The sequence below is a fragment of the Leptonotus elevatus genome, chromosome 10, assembly GCF_054856555.1.
Source record: "Leptonotus elevatus isolate MCC_2025b chromosome 10, RoL_Lele_1.0, whole genome shotgun sequence".
NCBI lineage: Eukaryota > Metazoa > Chordata > Actinopteri > Syngnathiformes > Syngnathidae > Leptonotus > Leptonotus elevatus.
Genome location: NC_141248.1, coordinates 10,113,126 through 10,133,903, shown reverse-complemented (window position 1 = coordinate 10,133,903; position 20,778 = coordinate 10,113,126). Strand labels below are relative to the sequence as shown.

The window sequence follows — 20,778 nt, the reverse complement described above, 5'->3', positions numbered from 1 at the left end:
TAATACAACTTCATGACATGACTAATAAAGTTACTGCAATGTTTCCTTCCTGTCCCAAATTAAGGGTGCCGTGTTCAACTGACTCCGGAGTCTAAGTAATATTTGCTTGCCATTTCCAAAGTAGGCCTACCCAATAATGAATTAAACACCAAATGAATAGCATCTTCTGGTGACAAATGGTCCTAGAGAGCCGTAGTCCTGCATGTTTTAGATGTCTCCCTTCTCAAAACACAGGTGAGGATCGTTAACAGGCTTCTGATGAGCTGATCATTTGAATCACCTGTGTTGGAGGCGGGATACATCTAAAACCACGCAGGCCTGCTGCTCTCTGGGACCAGGGTTGCCTATACATATACTAGTACTACTTTCACTTACCTTGTTTTTCAATGCTTGCGTCATAAGTAGGTTATCTAACAAAATAACCTATATACTGTATTTATTTACAAGATACAGCTAAGGTTTATTGCCATAACTGCTCTTAATATAACAATTATATTTGAAGGCAAAATCCAAGTACAGTATTATGACTTTTTAAATGTAGTTAAAAAATAATAATAATTTACTCACTAGTCTTTCTTAATAAAGATGTCGAATTGTAGTAATTAGCCGCAGTCTCAAACAGGAAAAAAACTGTTTTAGTGGCTGAATGTTATGCTTGATTAATGCCTGATTCATCAAGAAATCACAGTGAGTCAGCTGAAATTCCGGTATACAATGGCAAATTAATAATAAAATACTCCATTCCAGTTCAAAATGGTTAAAAGGTCGCGATATTGAAAAGAGTCAGCACAAACTCACTTCATGATGCTGAATGGTCTCTGAGATAAATAAGAATAGGTATTCTAAACAGTGGTCTAAAAATAAATACTGTATGAAAAAATAGATAGATCCAAATTGTAAGCACAGTTGTTTTTAATATTCTGCAAAGCATGGAAACAATAATTTTTACGTCTCTTATTAAACAGACATGCATAGAAACACAATTTTCATTATGATTATACTTCACAGCAACATTGGGCTTTCAAGGACTTGTAGTTTGTTTACACATTTTTGTTTGAGTGTTTCTAAAATAAACAAGGCTGTTTGTTTGGCGTTTTTGTTATGTGATATCTGTGTAATAATGTAGTAAACATTTTCCTTCACTGGACCAACTGTTGTGTGTTCTTGATCAGAAGTCACAGGCTACTACACGTGAACACAACTTGGCCCTTCTTAATCCCTTTAAGTGGCTAAACCCAGTCATCTTGTTGGAACCTTGCTTAAACATGCGCATCAATCAAACAGTAGTGTATTACTCAACTCTTGAATTAACAGACTCCTCTGTGCAAATGTGACATATATATTATTTAAACAGGGGTAAAATTATTCTAAAATAGAAATCACCTCGTTATAAACTGTAGTACAAATGCTGTACAATTTCATCCATCCATTTTGTGAACCGCTTATTTCATTACAAAAGCAACTATTAATTTTTGTTTCATTTTAGACAGAATTTTTTTAGAGATTGAGAAAATTATATAATGACATGGAAGCTTTCACGGGGAGGACAATGCATTACCACAGTTACTTCATTCTCAATTCAGGGGGGGGGGGGGGGGGGGGAGAAAAACTAGCATAGTGAATAATATATTGTCAAGTATAGTCAAAAAAATAAAATAAAAAAATCCAACACATCAAACCACACCTAACAAAAAAATGCTATGCGATAATGCAAATATATTAATATCAAATGACTTTTTTTTTTTTTTTTTACTTATTAGATTGTTGCATTGATATTTAATAATTTCTAATCAAGACATTTAATGCAATTAAACAATAATTTGTAGATCCCTCTGCATGTAAAACAAATTGGAAATTACCCAATACATGAAAACTATGTAAGACAGACCCACACGTGAATTTATTTGATAAACCTCTGTTATAAGGCACTCAGCGGTGGTTGTCTTGGCACGATTAACACACTAGATGGTAAATATTTGCTTGAAGTCAATGTGGAAAAAAGCAGGATCCCTTACGCTTAACATATTATGCCACATTTTACTCACTCAAACAACATTAAACACCAAATTACAGAAATAAAGATAAGCTGCACATGTACATATTTTTTTCCAATGGGAAGATGGAAATGCAAACAGAAACCTATTTAAAACGATGCAGTGTCAAAAATAATGAATGGCTTGCGTCCAAATAAGGTCACAACAAGAAGAAATCTTATGTTGTTGAACAGATCAAATGTAAAAATGTTAAACTTACATGCATGTTAGAAATGATTCCACTGCGGTCCTGTACAAAAGCTTTGTGGTGTAAACATGGAGTCAGCATCCTGACATAAGCTGAAAACTGGCCTTCCAAATGATGGTTAAAAAAAAAAAATCTTATATTGTTATATAGACTCTCTCACTTGAAGGCCAACAGTAGATTGTGGTAAAATGGTTAACAGTGACAATGACAAAAATGACAAACAAAACAAAAAATAACAGCAACTAAAAATGGGTTAAAATGAGGAAACAGTAGCACCTGTGGCTCTCAGTAATTCATACTTGTCTTTCAATTTGCTAAAGAGCAGCATGGCTGTCGCTATCTAACAATTAGCTGCTCCGAAAGCCTCGAAGGCAGTTCAGAAAAAGGCAAGGAAGCATTATGTCAGTAGTTTTAAAATACAGCCCCGGCCTGGTACTGTTCCCTGGTTAAAAACGAAAAAGAGACATCTCAATACATCTTAACCCATAGGATAGTGTATTACTACTGTTTTGGCAGTAATCTTTGGAGTCTGCATAGTATTTTTATGCAAATTATACACAGTAGGTTACATTGTCAAAGTTGTTCCTTAAACATAGCATTAGGTTTTATTAATGGCTGTCTATTGCCCGGATGTCTTTAGAGAAGAAAATATGAAATTGTTGTAGTTTTAGATTCAGGTATCATAATGTGATTATTACAATATTTTTTTTGTTGGGGGGGTGGGGGCTTTTATTCTGGTTAGTTTATTTGCTCCCCCCCCATATTTCTTCTATTTTTTTTGAATGTTACATATTCCTGAACACGATCCAGGCTGCATGTTTTCTTGTGTAAATGGGTGCATACATTTTTTTGAATACATTTCATACCACAAATGAATAGTTGCCAACTAAACACCCTTAGATTTAAATGTTTGCATATTTTTCTCATTAAAAGAAAATATTAAGGGAAGGCAAGCCTTGAAGCAAGTGGGCCTGATGTTTTACCAGATTTAAATCCTACATGTTTTAGAATATAGCTGCAGTGAAAAAAATAACCGTTTTTAATTCAAGGGTGAACTATATGAAAATGAAAATTCCTAATTGAAACCGAGGGGATTGCCTTCTTTTCAAAGAACCAGTGAGCAAGCCTCTGACTTAAGGCCCAGGGGCCCCTTCATCCTCCATGGTGGCAGGTGCGCTGGGGTCATTGTGGAACGAAGTCTCCTTGTATATGAACCAGCAGTTACCTGCCCAAAGGATCAGATTCAAAAAGCCAAAAATCTGAGGAAAGACAGGAGAATAGATAGGAAATCAGACAGTGAGTGATACATTTTCTGTGATTTATATATTTCCTAAAAACCAAAGATGACTCCTTTACGGTAATCATTCCATGTGTAGCATTCATGCATTTCTGGAGCATGATAAATTCAAAAAGGATGACGTGACATATCAAAATATTTTGCAGAGATAAGAAAGTATGTGCTGTGTCAACCCAAAATCACAAAGCTGATGCATTGGAAAATGGTGATAAAGAGAATATAAGTCTACATTTTTCTTGTGCTTACAGGTATGCAGATTTAGTAATAGAGCTATGATGCATTTTTGTTTTATTCTGTATATTGTGGTTTTCGGCCTTCAAGACGCTGAAGTTGTTTCAACAAAATCAACCCATTCACACAATGATGGCTGTCTTTAAACTCTAAGCAACTTAAAACCGCTACAATTCCCCCCCCATCGATACATGAAATGATGCAACTCTGAATGGAAAAATAATATTGTGGTACATCTATTAATACAGCAGTTCAACCACTAGATGGCAGTGTATACAACGTAAAACAAATACATGTTCCAAAGGGTATCCAAAGAATCAGTGTGCTCTCACTTTTCTACACCTCTTGGTCGAAATGTGGCTTAAGACAACTCTAACATTATATGCCTGTTATATTTCCTTAATAAGAAACTGGGATTCTTTTTTTTTTTTAATTTAGGAATGACAAACCTCTTAGAGCCCATCTTGACTTACCACTGAGGCATTTAGGCGTCCCATGGAGGGAAATTCTCCTGCATGGCAATACGTACAATTCTCCACCAAGTGATCTGGGTTTGTGGCCCATTTAACATCAGTCAGACCTTTGCCCCAGGCTGAAGAGGACACGAGCCACAGAAAGGCAAAGGCAGCGGTGACCACCAGATCCTTGTAAAAAGCAAACACAAGCATGAATTGCATGCTTATCTCATTGTATACAATCTATCTCTTTTCTCCATAAGGTAAGGAATTTCATCAGTTCAAACAGATGGCACGTTTGTATTTAACAGGAAATAAAAAGGAAGTCCACTGTGGTTGCCACATGAGCAATGGTGACAAATGGATTGTAAACAGTATCCGAATAATGCTGTAAAATAAAAACAAAGTCTACATACCACACACTAAAAACAAAAATAAACCTAAGAATATAAACAAGATATATTGAATAAAATCAAATAGATTGGATAAATGATAAATACACAAATTAATTGCTTGAGATGTGACAAATACTGTCAGTTTAGACTGTTAATTGTTTCTATTATCATTAAGACTGTTTTTGTGATGTATTGTGATTGTGAACAGCTAAAAAAGAAACCAAACCGAGGTGAATCGCGCATTTCGTTAGTGATGTCACCGGCAAGCGCGAAGGCGCTTCTATCTATTTGATTATTTCTTCAATCTTAAAAGTATCCTGCTTTTATATTCTAAGGTTTATTCACGTTTTTAAAATTTTAGTCCATACATTTTGTTATTTCAATGACATCTTTAATATTTGTTTCCCCAATGTTTTACTGTCATTTTTTTCCATATAACTTTATTCAACAATTGTAAACTGACAATTTCCAGCTAATCCTGTAGCGTGATGTCATCTGTAGGCGAAGCGAAGGTGTGAGTTATATTGGGCAAGCATGCGTCACATTTTGATGACGTATGTACCTTGCGACCATTCGTCGCCATTGGGGTTGCCAGAAAATGGCATTTCCCGCCTAATCAAGGCTTGTTTGCGGTGTCTTTACTCTGATTTTCTAACAAGAGAAAGCCTGGCAACCTGGATAAAAAATTAACTGCATATAAAGCCGTTCATTTGTCCCAGAATGAGATCGTTCACAGAAACGTTCACGAAGCAAAAATGCACTACATTCAGTTCACGTTAGCCCAAAATATGAACTTATGTTCATTGAACTCATTCAGATACAACACTGCCTTGACCATCCCCCCCACCCCCCTGCTTTATTTAGCATGTGTGGGGCAACCTGCTAAATCAAAGTTCTTTCATACAAGATCAACTCTGATTTTAATTATTTTTAATATTTTTTAATCTTCTCTCTGAAATCATGGATATAAATATGGGAAAAGTACTCACTATGAAGGGGCCACGGGTGGTCTGGCGATAAACATGCTGGTAACCCAAGTAGAGAATCAGTGTAGCCGTGCAGTAGAGAAAACCAAACACACCCACACACACAAAGAATTCTGCAGAGGAGGAAAAGTCTCCCTGGAGGAAGGTGCGATTTGCTGGACTGCCATCACATAAAGGTATCGCATAAGGGTATGCTGACAACCTACAGGGAGTAGTAGAAAATAAAACAATATTTTACAGTCAGCCCAGTGACTCTTGATTGAGCATGATTCAGGCTAATAATCTTCAAACAACATCCTCACCTGGCTTACTTCTTAGTCCAGGAGAGCAAGAACAAAGTATAGAAATATAAATTAAAATATATTTTAAGATGCACGTTTACACAAAAGCACTCGACTGAGTGCAATGTTGATTTGCAACAAAATGGGAGGCACTTTCTTTAAAGCTGCCCAATGCAGACAATTGAATTTCGAACCGCTACTGCCACGTGCCAGTTTTCACGTACACAATGCGCACATGAGACATGACGTCACATAAGTAGACAGAGGGTGGGAATTTCTAACCCGAATCCAGTCTGAAAACTACTGCCATTGAGAACAGCTAAGGTTTTAATCTGTTAATTACAAGATGTTTGAGTCATAAAGTGGTGGTGGAGTCTATTTATCGTTGGCAGTCATTTAGGTCATCATCATCAGGGAACTTGTGGAGTAAGTTGGTTGCACTGAGAGAAAAGGAGGTGAATAATTTTACACACCCTACTTTTCACTTATTGGTAAAATAAATAAATAAACAAATAAATAAATAAAAACAAAAATAAATAAATAAAATATCATATACATTTAATTTTACTTCACAATTGTATCACAAAAATCTGATTTGATATCTTTATGTTGGAAGCCTAAAATGTGGCAAAACGTAAAGTACCTTCGCAAGACAATAGTGTATATACATATATATTTCATTCAAAAGGATCTCTCTTCTATCTGTGCTGAGAAATATGAATATGACATTTCTTCTGGTGAGTGAGTGATCTGATTTGATGTAAATAATATGTACATTCTTAGGGAAAGCACCATTTATTTGATATTGAGTTTAGCCAACGTTATTGAGTGCAGTGGCGCTTATGTGGTTTTGGCCTGTTTAGGCCTAATTGAGGACACCGCTGTCTTAAATCTATTTCCTATGGCGTGAATTGCACTCTGTGGCACCCTGGAACCCAAACTTGAGGAAAAAGGGGTACAGTGGTGGTGACGAGCCAACCCAAATTTGAACTTGAGTGCTTTGTGCCGTTCGGACAATATGGCAGGGTCGATTCAATTGTTTTTCCTTTATGCCAATATCTATTGAGGGTACATAATTGTGTATTGTAGAGTAGAATGCATGGACTCTCAAAAGCAGATTATTAGTCCACACCAAGAACAATTCATCGTCTAGATTGCGATAGTTAATTGTTTTTGACTATTTTGTTAATTCCAAGGGAGTTAAATATTAAGATAAGGTTTTAGTGAATGTACTTGGTGAAAATAAAGTGAATGGTGAATAGACAGAGGGAAAGAAAGGAACATTTCAAACAGTAGTTGAACATTGAATTTAGAATTGATAAAGTTCAATTAAGTACTCATTAGTTACATTGTAATAAACAAAATAATTTCCCACCAGTGTTGAAAAAAGAAAAGATAATCGCAAATCCATTCATTTGAAGGTAATAAGTAGAATAAGGACATTTTGATTAATTCATTTGTTAAATATAATTTTTATTTATATAGAAAAGTGTTTTTATGTCTTCCTTATTTATGCTGCTCTCTCTCGTTATTAAAATCATTGGCTTCCGTAAACCAAACTTTCTCTGGTCCAAGGGGGGGGGAACTGTTGGTCTATACGAGGGATACTTATAGTAATTAATAACTATGATAGGGGCACAATCCTTGTTACGACAATGCTATATGCTATCTTTAAGAATTTCAATACCGAGTTTCCAAGCTCTTGGCACACGTTGGTTTTAACTGGGGTTTTAAAGTGTTTTTAATAGTTATTTTTTATTGATGTTATATAGCTCACGTCTTTAATTCCCAACTTTGTTTGATGTGCTAAAAAACAATCTAATTAACCAAAAAAGATATTAGCTGAAGCTCCAGGTTTGTTATTGCCTATCTTTATACAGTCCCATGAGTCACATAAAATTACAACACATAACTACTACACTTGCATTATAATTCCTAAATGTCACCATAAACATTGCTTATTTAATTTTTCTTAAACCCCAAAAAGAGATGTAAACATCTTAAATGAATCAACGCATCATCAATTTTACACCCAAAACTGAAACACTGCTGTATTTATGTTGGTCCTCACTTACATGTTTCAAACATAAATAAACCCTTTAAATTACAGCATCTTTTTCTTAATTTAAAGAAATTCTGAATACAATTAGGTAGCCAATTTTTACTGCATGAAAAAGTAATTCCAGTGTTTCTTATTTCGGAATTTTCTACTCTTTATCGTATTGTATTTTATTTTCACCCCTATTATTCTTTATTTTGATTTTGTTTTGTCTTGTTGACTTTTAGCCTTTCTGAGTTTAAATATTCTAAAAGCCTTAAGTCCAGTGTCATGAGAGCTTCCACACTGAGAAGTGTGATTGGGCCGCCCATGGGGATGTCATCCAGCAGACTCTCTGAACCGGGGTGCGAGGAGCTTACTCCGTTATGCCCGAGTCGGGGTGGCTTCGGTGATGGCATCCTCTGTGGTCGCGGACTGACTATAACACCTCTCCGTGTGGATTGCTACAACAGATTCCTTTCCTCATCTGGATCCTCAGTACCTTGCCATGGTCTAGACACTGTCAGTAAGTATTGTGTTTGTCTATGTACATGTGGGTGGGTGTGTTCATGTAGGTGTGTATATGTGCTTATATGCTTGTGTGTGCCCCCCCCCCCCTCTAGTGACTGTTTTATCTATGTACAGCACTTTGTGTTGCATTTTTAACTCATTTGCTCCACAAAAAGTATATGTTTTAAGTGTCCCAAAGACATATCTATAAAAAAAATTATATATATTTTTTAATGTGAGAGCATACAGAAGGCTTCGATGCAGCCTCTGAACTGCAAAGAATGGGTGAAGCAATCGTAGTAATTACAAAAACAGCCAGCAGGTGGCAGCAGAGTATAAGAGATTAACCAGGGCCATGTTGGAAACAAGCTCATTTACCCACAGTTCTAAACTGTTTTGTGAATAATGATGAAACTTAGCGATATTCTAATACTAATTGCTGCAAAACGGAAACAGATAGAAATATGTTTTTTTCCTGATGAAAGAAGATACTCTAATCTTTCTTTCGGTAGGTTCCATGTTTTTATAGCAACAGAACACAATATTTTGTTGGCCTTGCAAAATCAGTCAAAATCCAGTAAAACAGCAAGGAGAGAAGGGGGTTGCTTCAGTGAAAATGGCTGGGAGTGAATGAGTTTTAATGTATGAAAAGTGCTATAATACATAACATTTGATTTGATAATGAAGGTATAATAAAGTATGTGTGTATGCTGATTCTAAATTCACCCCAATAACATTTACATACAGTATATATACAAAAACATGCAGTAAGTCCCTAAATAAAAAATACTATTACTGAGTTAAGTTTTCTACCTGAATGGGTACCCAAACACAGGCTTTACATCTTGTGTGTTCTCTTCTGCAGGACATTTGACTGTGAAGTGAGATGTCCCAGAGTAACCTCCAGTGGTGGCAAAGGCAAAAATGGTAAATACCTGAAGGGGAAATAGGAAAAAAAGAAGTTGAAATTTTCATTTTCATAGACAGCTGAATTAAGCAAACATTACTAATCTTGCAAGTTTAACTTTTCAACTTGGATGGCCAAGCTAAATAGGGCCTTTTTTTGACAAGATGGCACAGGTAGCTGTGGCAATTGATTAAATGTTAAAATGTGTTACTGCCACTTCTTTCCTGGGACTGCGCAAGAGATACTCTGATTAATAAGATGCTACAAGAAAGGCGAATCCACCGTGTAATTTTACTCAAAAGACATGAAATGCCTCTCAAGTTGTGTTGGGAATGACAGCAGACTAAGGAACATGGCCGGGCGGGGGGGGGGGGGGGGGGGGTGCGGTCAGTCCACAGTCTTGGTTTCATTAAGTGAAATGCATCAAGTCAAAAACCTGTACACAATCTTGCTAACACATTCATGGTGCAAGCAGGAACACACTTAAAGTAAAAAGCAGTGATTACAAGTGTTGAGGATTAAAATATTTTTTCTGTAATTTTGATTTTCATGCAAATTGATGTTGGTGACAATCGCTGTGATTGTCTGTATAGACAGGAAATGCAAATCAGTTGTTACTTTAGTTTCCCCTCCAGTAACCTGCACATGTACATCTTGTTTTCCGATTTCATTAAAAAATATCAAAACACAACTCAAAGTTCAGATAATTGTCATTACTATTACAACATGGTGTGCTGGGAGTAGTTAGATAAGAACTAATGGTAGATATCCGGTGGGACGCATTAAGCATGACTTTAGAAGCATGTTATGTAGTGCGCTGTTTCTAAAATTAGATGTCAGTAATGCCTAACGCATGGAGTTCCATGCGAGCCTTTAAAAAGAAAAAAAAAACGTCAATGACGGATCTATGGCGGATGAGGCTGAGGGAATGACGAATGACGGATTGACATTACAAAGCCGTTCAGGTTGAAATATTGACGGATTGACGATGATGGAAGGGTGTCCTGACTGCTGACAATTGCCAAATGACGGACGCTCAAAATTCATTGACCCGGCCACCTCTGCTCAAAACCACCATGCATTGCCTTGCATACGACAGTTGAAACGCATGTGGCGGTTAGCATAGCATCTCGCTTCGTTGCACACCGATCCTGACAGATAAAAGCGTTCAATCGCGGCAAATGGTTTTAAATAGGGCGGGGGTCGCTGTCTTTGCCTGTAGCGGACATTGATTTGATGAGCTGTGTCGCATTCTCGGCCATTAGTCTTGTATTTGGATTTATTAACTTTATTAGCAGCTTTGCAGTTAGCACATGATACTACAATAGCCACTCAAGTTCAACCTTCGTGCCTTTTTTCTTCGGCTGTCTTAATGAAGTCCAGTACTGTGCGTCACCCAGCGTGCCACCTATTCTTCAGACTGAGACACCACAGCTTGTCTGGAAACTCATTAAATGGGAGATACTCCTGAATGTTATTTGAAGCACTGCAGGATACTGGAATTATTTGCACTTGTGAAAAGAGTTTGTACAACCACATATCATGAATGGGACTTTTTATGGCCACTAGATTTTATTTAGGCATCCATCCATCCATCTTCTACCACTTATCTGGGATCTGGTCGCGGGGGCAGCAGCTTTAGCAGGGAAGCCCAGATGTATTTAGTACATATTAAGTTTGCTCAATCATTGACATTGCATCATCACAGAAAGCAAGCGATGTTCAACACTCAAGATTGGTGAATAATTTGTAAATAAATAAATAAATTACACACATATGTGGGAACCAACTAAAAGTACATATTTTTGATTTTTTTTTTTTAATTGGCCAAATTCTGATGTGAAGGGATCACCACAAGGGCAGCGATATACAGGTCCAGTGCTGGTTCTTGCAGGGCAGTGATACTCACTATTTTTAGACAAGAGCCACATTAGCAGAGGAAAGTCAAGCGTTCAGCCACTTTAGTGGCAATATAGAGATCAAATCACCGGACCCCTACAATAAACTGGAACACTGACGGGAGCACACTCTGTTGCCATATTTGACAGTTACCTCCTTTTTGAAAACAACATTAACTGAGATAAAAGGAGACTTATAATGTGTGCATTTACATCTTAGTTGCATCCTGTTTGTTGTTATTTAATTATGTAGCAGAATAAATTTTTTGTTATTGACTATGTTTTCATTCTAAGTTGCCACTAGGCATGTGCCGATATTACATTCTGACGGTATGATAACAGTGAGCAAAAATATTGCTGTGTCATGGTATTACGGTATTAAAATTACAGCTTTAAAATGTATTTTTCAAAACTGCAGTACAGTATTTGGGTAAATAAAATAAAAAGATCTTTTCCCCCCATTCAACATAATATTTTTTTTAAATATGTATAAATACAGTATAGATTATTTAGTACATTAACAAACATCTCCAATGTTAAGTTTAAATAAATAAATGGTCACAACCTTCTTATGTTTAAATTCTTCTTAGCAAGTCAGTGTCCCATCAATGGTACCCTCTTTTTAAAACAGACTACTCCTGTTGTCGCTTATGTCACACTGGCACCTACACGTACGTGTACACGGTTTTAGTTTTTTGTTTGTTTGTGGAAAAATATGTTTAAAAAGTTATATAATAATATATACATTATTATCAAATTGTCTTTCAACTCTGTGGGAAACTTGACTATCCAGACATTTTCTATATTGCTTAGAAGTCTTGTTCAAGATCGAGGGGAACTGGAGCCTATTGGAACTGATTTTGTCCAGGAAGTGGACTGACCCTTCAATCACCTGGTACATAAAAAGACAGCAGTCGAATCTTAAGCCATGCTACCCAACATGTACTGTAAGTCAGGAGAGAGAATCACAACAGTATCAGTGATTGATTTCATGATTGTTTATGGAATGGAAATGTACTTGAGTGACCGAGACGCTTTTATTTGTAAGAAATAAGGCACTATTTTTTTCATAGCGAAAGTATAAAAACACATGAGAGATTGTTGTGACATGTACTAAACATTGTTCCTTAAATGTTTGAATGGCTTTATGCTACTCTTATTTGTGTTTGACCTCTTTACGAATATACAAATGCATGTCAGCAAAATGCCTTTAGTTAGGGAAAGGATACAGGCCATATCTTCAACTATGCTGACAGAGCACAGAGACCAGCAGGAAGAAAGGCGAGCAAGGGATTCATTTCCTCCAACCCTTGACATGGACTGACTTTGCAAAAAGCTTACCCACACCCATAGCAGGTAGCCTACAACTTGACTTCTCGAAAAAACATTCTCTTATGGTGTCTCAGTTAGTTATAATCAATAAATAGCTGTTGTTCCAGCTATTCATTTTCTATCCTGCTTATCCATTTCTGGGTCACAGGTGAGTTGGAGCATATCTCAAGTAAGTTCAGGTGACAGGCGGACTACACCCTGGACTGTTTTGTCCGTCAGTCGCAGGGCACATAGAGAAAAACAACCATTCACTCCCATATTCATGCCAACACTGAGTGGCAACTGCACCAAATTTAGATCAATGTAACCAACCCTATCTTGTACAAATTAATGATAGACAACCACATGTTGTCAAAACATCTGCGATTGGCTGGCAACCAAGGTATTTTAGGCCGAAACTTGAAAGTACATGATGTCTCCATTCTTGTGTTTCAACTCACTTTAAATCAGCTACCAGCCTAGGTACTAAAATGAAACTAGATCATGAAGGTAAGTGTGTAACCGGCGGCGCAAGTAGACTCTGGTGCATAAGCGCTATGCGCTCCGTCCGGTTGAGCTAAATCTACGGAATGCCGTCGCCGCTCAGGACATTATTTAAAAGATTATTCACCCTGTTTACGACCCGCCCTACTCTGCCTACAATTGGCTCATCAGTCTTCATGCGTAAATTTAGCCAATCTAATCAACGACGGCATCGCCTACCAGCCAATTGAAGGCAGAGGAGGGTGGGTCATGCCTTCGTCATCCTCCTATATTAGTGAATAGTGCGCATCAAGCAGGATTTACAAGTGGGTAGATGCAAAACTGACTGAAAAAGAAGAGTAGGTAGAATAAGAGTAGTACGCCGTGTATACCCACGCATACCCTGGACTACACCACTGAGTGGAATACTAAAAACCAACAAGACTGATGAAAGTCAATGCTTACACATTCTTTCTTCATCATGAACAGCAGGGGGCAACTCCACTGTTTTCAAAAATAAAGGTGATCAGCAAGTGTCATTTGGTCATTTGTACACTACATACAGATTTGTAACGTATCTACATCCTTTTCAGACATTGCTTGCCTTCAAGAGGCAAGGCACAGATAAAGTCAAACAGTGTAGCATTTGAGTTTCCGGCTTAGTGTGGATTTTCAGGAATGGGTTTCAACTTTCAGGTATCTCTGGAACTGCAAATGATTTCTCATCTTTCATCTCAGCCTTGTTTGACCCACCCTAGCCAGACTAACAGAACCCCAAATAAACCTAGTAGCCAGGGAAGGGATTCCATAAGAGAGTCCAGTGTCTCACCCTGCCTTCCACAGTCAGACAAGCAAGCAGCAAGCATTCCTCACAACCTTTTTTTACCCAGTATGTCATGATAGCAAAAATAGCCAGCCATACTCCCACCCTGCAAAATCCAAAATTGCACTTACTGGCCATGTTAAAAGTAAGAGGCATATAGGTCTGTCATTTAATATCAATTAAGTAAAAGTACAGCTCAATGCCCGTCAGTCAGATGGAGGAAGTGGAAATAGAGATAGGGAGCAAAATGAACAAAACCAACAAAACAAGGAAGTGAGGGTACAACATTTGATCTTAATCAGGCTGGTAGTGGCATTTACAAAGTTATTTAATACGAATGGTAAACAGCATACATAGAATATTAGATTGTCACACGGTTACAGCACAGACACAAACAAAAAGACACAATTAAAAAAGTAATTTTTTTTTTAGTATATGTCCATTAGTAAGGCCCGTTTTTACTTCAAGGAGAATGTTCTGTGATAGTCGGATAACACTTTATGATTTGCATTCTGGGCGGCTGCAGTTCTGACATTTAGAGGTTAAAAAAAGGCACCCAATGAATTTGTTTGCACATCAGCGTAAAGCTACGTCAGCAGACGGCACACAGCAAAAGAAGGGCATGCTCAGTTACTGTTTATTTGTAGCTTGTTTTCTATACAAATGTTTTACGTAATTATGACTTTACAAATGTGTTAGTGATAAACTACGACGCGTTTCGACATTTGCATACAAACTCGGGTTACATCGCCGCCCTAGGAATGTAACTTCATTGTAAACTGAGGACCCCCCATATACAGAAAGCATCCCAGTCTGTAGCCAAAACAGTAAAAGCCTTGTTATCTTTGGTCTGCAGCCTTTACAAGGAAAATAGCTAAGAGAGTATTATTGGGCACATCTCAAACTACAAGTGATGGGTAGTGTTGTAGTCAGTCAACCATGCTATGTGGTGCTAAAATTGGGCTGAGCGAATAATTCATTTTAATACTATCCTTCCAGTTATGACCACACAGACATTAAAAATAGCAAAAATGAATGAAAAAGAATAAAAGTAAATGCACAAAACCTCTTTTGTATAGAGCAGTTACTCTGAAATACAACAGAACCTGAAAAGTCAAACATCATTTGTTAACAATTTGGACCACAGTCCAAACTGTCACCATCATAAAACTGAACACAGGCCGTGCTTTTGAGTAACATTTTAACTTTCAGTCAAGTATCTGCAGAAATTAACCATTCTAATATACAATATGTTAGAAATAATACAACTTTCAACGTGGATGAATGAGGAGAGGTAATGCACAATGCGTCATTCAAAGATCATTCATCCATTCTTTAACATTAAAAGTCAAACATGCTTAATATCATATTCTATCATAACACACATACCTCGACATTTGTGGGGTCTCTAATGTAATCTAGGGCTGCTCATAGTTATAATTCAATTCGAGTATCTTCAGGTTGCAATTAGATTCGATAGCGATTTAAATGATTCCATATTCATTAAAAAGTAAGAATCCACAAATCCACAATATTGAATTGTTTTACCCTGCCATGCCGTCACATTTGTTTTAAGCAAGAAAACATCTGAAAATAAAAATGGTCACGCAACTTATTTGTGCATATTAAGTATAAAAGTAAAAAAAAAAACATTTAAGTTGTGTATACCACTCAAAAAGTAAAGTGCATGTACATATTAGTGGTGCAACGGATCCTCCGTACGGATAAGGCCTCACGGTTTGGATTAAACACGATCCGCGAATTGGTTGGTGAAACAAACAAACATTCACACAAAGGCAACATGATCAGTCTACATTCATAATAGCAGCAGAATAAGTTAAAAACCGATGTGGATCACGCAAGTCACATGTATGGGAGAAACTAGGGGTGAACTGAGTCCTCAATTTAATGATACAGGATTTTTTTCGAACCCGTCATTCAGACATGCCATGGAAGCTGCAAACTAGGGGTGCACTAAAACACTATTTTCAACCAATACTGATAAACCAATAATTTAGAAAGTGCCGATGTCGATAACCGATAAGTAAGCCAATAATTGTTTGCAAAATTAACTTGAATACAAATATGCTTTTGAGTCCTACTATAAGTCTAACAGGTACAAATAAATTGTATAAAGCACCATGAAGCTGAATGTTATTGATATCGCTGCTTCAAAGACAACCAGTAACTCATTTTGAGTTTGTCAAAACAAAACAGTCATGTTTTAAAAATGCAACAAAAAACTGCGAGGGTAACATTTTGGGGGGGACACAGTAAAGAAAGCCCACACTGGCAACTGCCATGTCGCCATGATGCATCACGCATTATGACATCACAAATACGAGACACCATAGGAGAGGGGTGGGGTTGAGGAGTTGGGCACAACTCGAGCCACAACCACAACAGATATTATCGGCGGATTTCTTTATTATCTGGTTTATCTGTATGACGTCAAATTGGTAAATAATTGCCAATAATTTTCGGCCAACGATACTACTACTAGAAACATTTGTAGTTCTTTTTTTTGTCTTCTTCCTCTTTTTTTTTTTTTAATGGGCAAAAGCATTTTATAAAATAAATGAAGACCAAGTTCTATTTATTTTATTTTTTTGCTGATCCGAAAAACATCCGATCCATGACTGAAATCCGTGATCTGATCCGAATCATTCTTGGAAATCAAAAACAAAAAGTTTCACAATAACCCAATGTTTCATATCATTATCGAATAAAAAAGCTAAAAGAAAACAACAACAAAAACAGGAGTAATATATAGGGGTGCAACTGATCACGAAACTCACTAGGAACATAAAGTTCTGAGTCATGGATCGGATAATTTTTTGGATCAGCCAGCAAAAAATAAAAAAATAAAAAAATAAAAAAACCTGAACACAACTTTAAGTGCAATTATGCCATTTACGGCACACCCTCTTCTTTAAATATGGAGAATTAATTACAACTACTAACATGCGTTCACATCATTATTTAAAAAAAAAAAAAAAAGAAGGAGGAAAGAAGCAAAGCATACCTGAGCTTTTAATTTTACATGATCTGTTGTGACTGGGGTATTAATATTAGGTCTACATCTCCTCTACTGAGTCAATGCTTGTCGCAATACTTGCACCAAATTTGTGCTTGTGAAACTGAGGCATGTCTGCAGCAGTGTTACTACAGGTGCAAATAAGATTTCATCATTTCACTTGATGATAAACAATGTACAATAAATATTTGTTTTTTCTGTTTTTTTTTTATGAAAAACATTTATTCTTAAAATTTATATACAGCAAACTACATTTTATCATCTAGGTGAGATTACTCTGCTATTGGACGCAGTGAGGTCAGAACCACATTAGCACTTTTGCTTGCTAAAACAGGCCATTTGAGAAAGCCTTTTTCAAAAAATTGTTAGGAACTGCAACTGTGTCAAGCTTTTAGCATCAAAAGTTAAGTGTGCAGGTTCATTTTTGCCTATTTTGCCACTTGCTGCTTGAAGACAGCCACCAATGCAGGAGACTTGTGACGTCATACAATGACAGCGTAATTAACTAGCGGTTTATTAGTGTCCTTAATTAGAGATTGAATATGATTTTGGGTAGGTATGTGACGATATCCAAATATCACGATAAATAATTATCACAATATGAACCGCATGATATGGTAATGATGACGATACTGTGGGCAGGTTGGTGATATAAATAAAACTCATACTACAACATAAAAAGTCACAATATTGTAAAACTATACTACTTTTTTTTTTATAATTTGAAAAAACATTGTGTGTTTATACATAATAACAGCAGTAAGGACGAAATAGGCTCAGCCAGTCATTTTATTGTTATGTAATCCCATTGGCTCTATCTACGGCACAAAGTATCATGGTCTATGTAGTTCACAATGCTGTGCTCGGCTGAAAAGTAAAGCTTTTTGACAACGATGTTGAAAAATAATTGCTGGTATGACTGACTTGTGTGAGTGATAACCACCGCAGTGGCCAAAACATGCCTAATTAATATTAAACCACACTAATAAACTCTCTTAATTGTCCCTAGGTGTGATTGTGAAAGTTAATGGTTGTTTGTCTGTGTGTGTCCTATGATTGGCTGGCAACCAGTTCAGGGTGTACTTCACCTACTGCCCGAAAACAACTGGGATACCGGTACCCGCGACCTTCATGAGGATGAGCGGTTCAGATAATGAATGGATGGATAATAAACTAACTACCAGAGAATGCTGCACAAATGTAATACAACCACAACTTTTTAAAGCATCACAATGCAAGTTTCAGTTTTCGATGATTACGGACGGCGGCACCAAATGGACACAAAGTGGTAGTGTTTTGCCTTGAATGAACACCACATTTCCCATAAGGACCAGCGCATGGCGTCGTGAAACCCACATCTCCCGGGAGCCTGGAGTTGGATTGAAATACATTTCCGTATGTAGTGGCTGTGTGAAGGATGAAAAGCGATGAGGTAATTTGTTAGCATAATCATTTTGATTTGAGCATGGAAAGCTATCTACTCGTCAAGCAGGAAACGAGCCGAGTCCTGCAAAGGCAACGTCAGTTGAAAATCCCCCCTTGTCTTTTACATAAGTAACCACAGCTGCCCTGGGGCAGACTGAATGAAGCGTGGCTGCCAGTGTACCCCGCTTACTGCCCGAAGTCAGCTGGGATAGGCTCCAGCGCTTCCCGCGACCCTTGTGAGGACAAGCGGTTGAGAAAATGGATGGATGGATATTTCAAAGAAATTAGCGGCAATGATATTTTTGAGGATATTGGTAATAATTTCTGGACAATGTTTGTGATTGGTGCTTCAGAATAACAGCATTTTTATTACACACAATATTTATGCCACCCTTTTCCCCCCAATTGGAATGTAAACAAAGTGCAAATATAGCACAGCGATATATTCACAGCTTGAAATCGAGAAAAAAAATTGGCCATGCAGTGTTTTTCCTGCGAGGTCTAACTGTAACATAACTGCTTTAAACCTTAATGAATAAATACAAAGAAAACACAAACCTTCATAAGTCAGTGGCCCCATAACTGTTTGTGCTCTTGCAAATTGCATAAATCAAGAAAGTCCAATATTTTCTCCTGTGTGATATTGAGGTATCATGGGTTGCATATCGCAGACAAATAAGTTGTTGAAATGTTAAAGCCAGTCGATACTTTTTCACATCAACGGTCAAAGTATTTTCAGTTTCAACATTTGCATGACATTTTAAGCAGTTCGGCTAGGTTTACGTACCCATTCTAGCACACGAATAAATCCAATTGGCTCCTTCAATGGTCCCAGGTCCAGAGAAAAGCCAGACACCGTAGTCTGTTGACATTTGACATATTAGCAAAATGACGAGAAAATAAACACTTATTATTTACGCAACAAATCGGGCGAAATAGCTCTTATACCGCATTGAAATAAAACCACTTACCTGCGTGACACGTTGAAGCTAACTGGCCCTGCCCTTCTTAGCCAACATTTTCTAGCTACAACATGCTACCTTTTGACAGCTGACAAACTTGTAGTACCACAGCAAACTCACGTACCTGAATAGAGTCCATCGAAACAGGCAACAGATAGAAGGTTTGTAGGAGTATCCTCTACTTGTCAGTTCTATAGAACAGAAAAAATAAAGTTACCGAGACTGAATTCAAACAATTGCATTCAACAAAGTATTTATATGACACTGCAGCGAAAGAGACGTACGGGTACGGGTGCCAGTTGATAGTAAGCTGAAGCAGTATTGACAGACTGAATCCACACTACTGGAACACACGTTGCATCCGGTCAAGACCTTTCAGAATAAAATATACGCTCGTGTATACACACACACGTTCAATATTTATTGTGTCTCATACAGAAAAGTGGCACTATATGATTGGCACTATGTGATTGTATTTATTTTGTAAATGTAATAATGCATTAAGAATAATAAAAATGTTGGCTCTCAGTAATACCTTTTCCGGTATGAAGTCCTTGAGTAAAGTTACAACACAAAAAAGAAAAAAAAGAAGAAAAAAAGAAAAGCAAAACACGGGCACCATAGCCGCCATTTTGCCAGTGGCCGAACGCGGCAGCTAAGGATTGCATTGCAGTACTGTACTTCAATCTCAAACCATTTTTAATCAAGAAACTGGTAATTCTCGCTGTTTCTATGTATTATATTTGACAGTTCTGTCTATTTTATGATATATGGTGGGTGTTGGTTTATTGTTTTAGCCATTACATTTGATGTAAGGGTGGCTAGAAATTTGTACGTAGGCCTCAAACCCGTAATTTTACAAGGCGAAATTTGAAAGAACATTACATTTTCTTCATTAAGTTATTGATATAATGTCTAACTAGCAATAATTGTTTAAACCATTCAGATTGTATTTATAACCTTAGATTAATAGTGATTTATCAACAACGCCAGCTTTCGTCGTTTTTACGTGATTTTATTTCTATTTTTATTTTGACAACATACACATCGTGGCCGTTAAAGTCGCCATCTGGATTTAACCAAACAATTAGGTAAGCTCCTTCCATTTGTTCATTGCTGCCGGGCGTAGTGTGTTTGTTTGAGTAGCTTTTCTTGTTCTAAACTCCATTGCGGGAGGCTCAGTCCTAGGAACACACTGTAGGTTACAATGTTTCGGAATAGTCAAATCGTATGTGTAGAAGAAAGTGATCAAGAAGATTGCTGATATAATATATATTTGGTTACTAATGGATGAGTAAATCCTGGACGTTAGTGGTAAGTGATCATCATGAATCGTGGATTGAGTAGAGTCATGAATAAATGTAATTTGAGGTTACGTAACTATTTGGAGCAATATAACTGTAGAAAAAATAATACATTTATAAGTAATCTGTCTACAAATATGACTCCATGTTATCAAAGGGAATTTTGGGAACCAATTTTAAAAGAGACTTGTGCA

The 20,778-nt window shown here is 37.0% G+C and overlaps 1 protein-coding gene across 1 annotated transcript; it reads right to left on the bottom strand.

Moving 5' to 3' along the window:
* Window positions 1-894: 894 nt before the first annotated feature.
* Window positions 895-19,632, bottom strand: sypl2a (synaptophysin-like 2a). The gene is made up of 7 exons (XM_086087942.1): window positions 19,565-19,632; window positions 19,405-19,471; window positions 19,106-19,180; window positions 9,248-9,369; window positions 5,609-5,807; window positions 4,243-4,413; window positions 895-3,500 (listed from the first exon to the last, which is right to left on the bottom strand). Exons 2-7 carry the CDS (start codon window positions 19,417-19,419, stop codon window positions 3,375-3,377), a joined length of 708 nt encoding a protein of 235 aa, XP_085944068.1. The 5' UTR covers window positions 19,420-19,471; window positions 19,565-19,632; the 3' UTR covers window positions 895-3,374.
* Window positions 19,633-20,778: the final 1,146 nt, after the last annotated feature.

Bases quoted from the DNA above. Each gene is read 5' to 3' on its own strand.
- sypl2a (XM_086087942.1), bottom strand. The intron at 5,808-9,247 runs GTAGAAAACTTA...TACTCCCTGTAG, and splicing joins GTGTTTGGGTACCCATTCAG to GTTGTCAGCATACCCTTATG. The intron at 3,501-4,242 runs GTAAGTCAAGAT...GTCTTTCCTCAG, and splicing joins GACGCCTAAATGCCTCAGTG to ATTTTTGGCTTTTTGAATCT.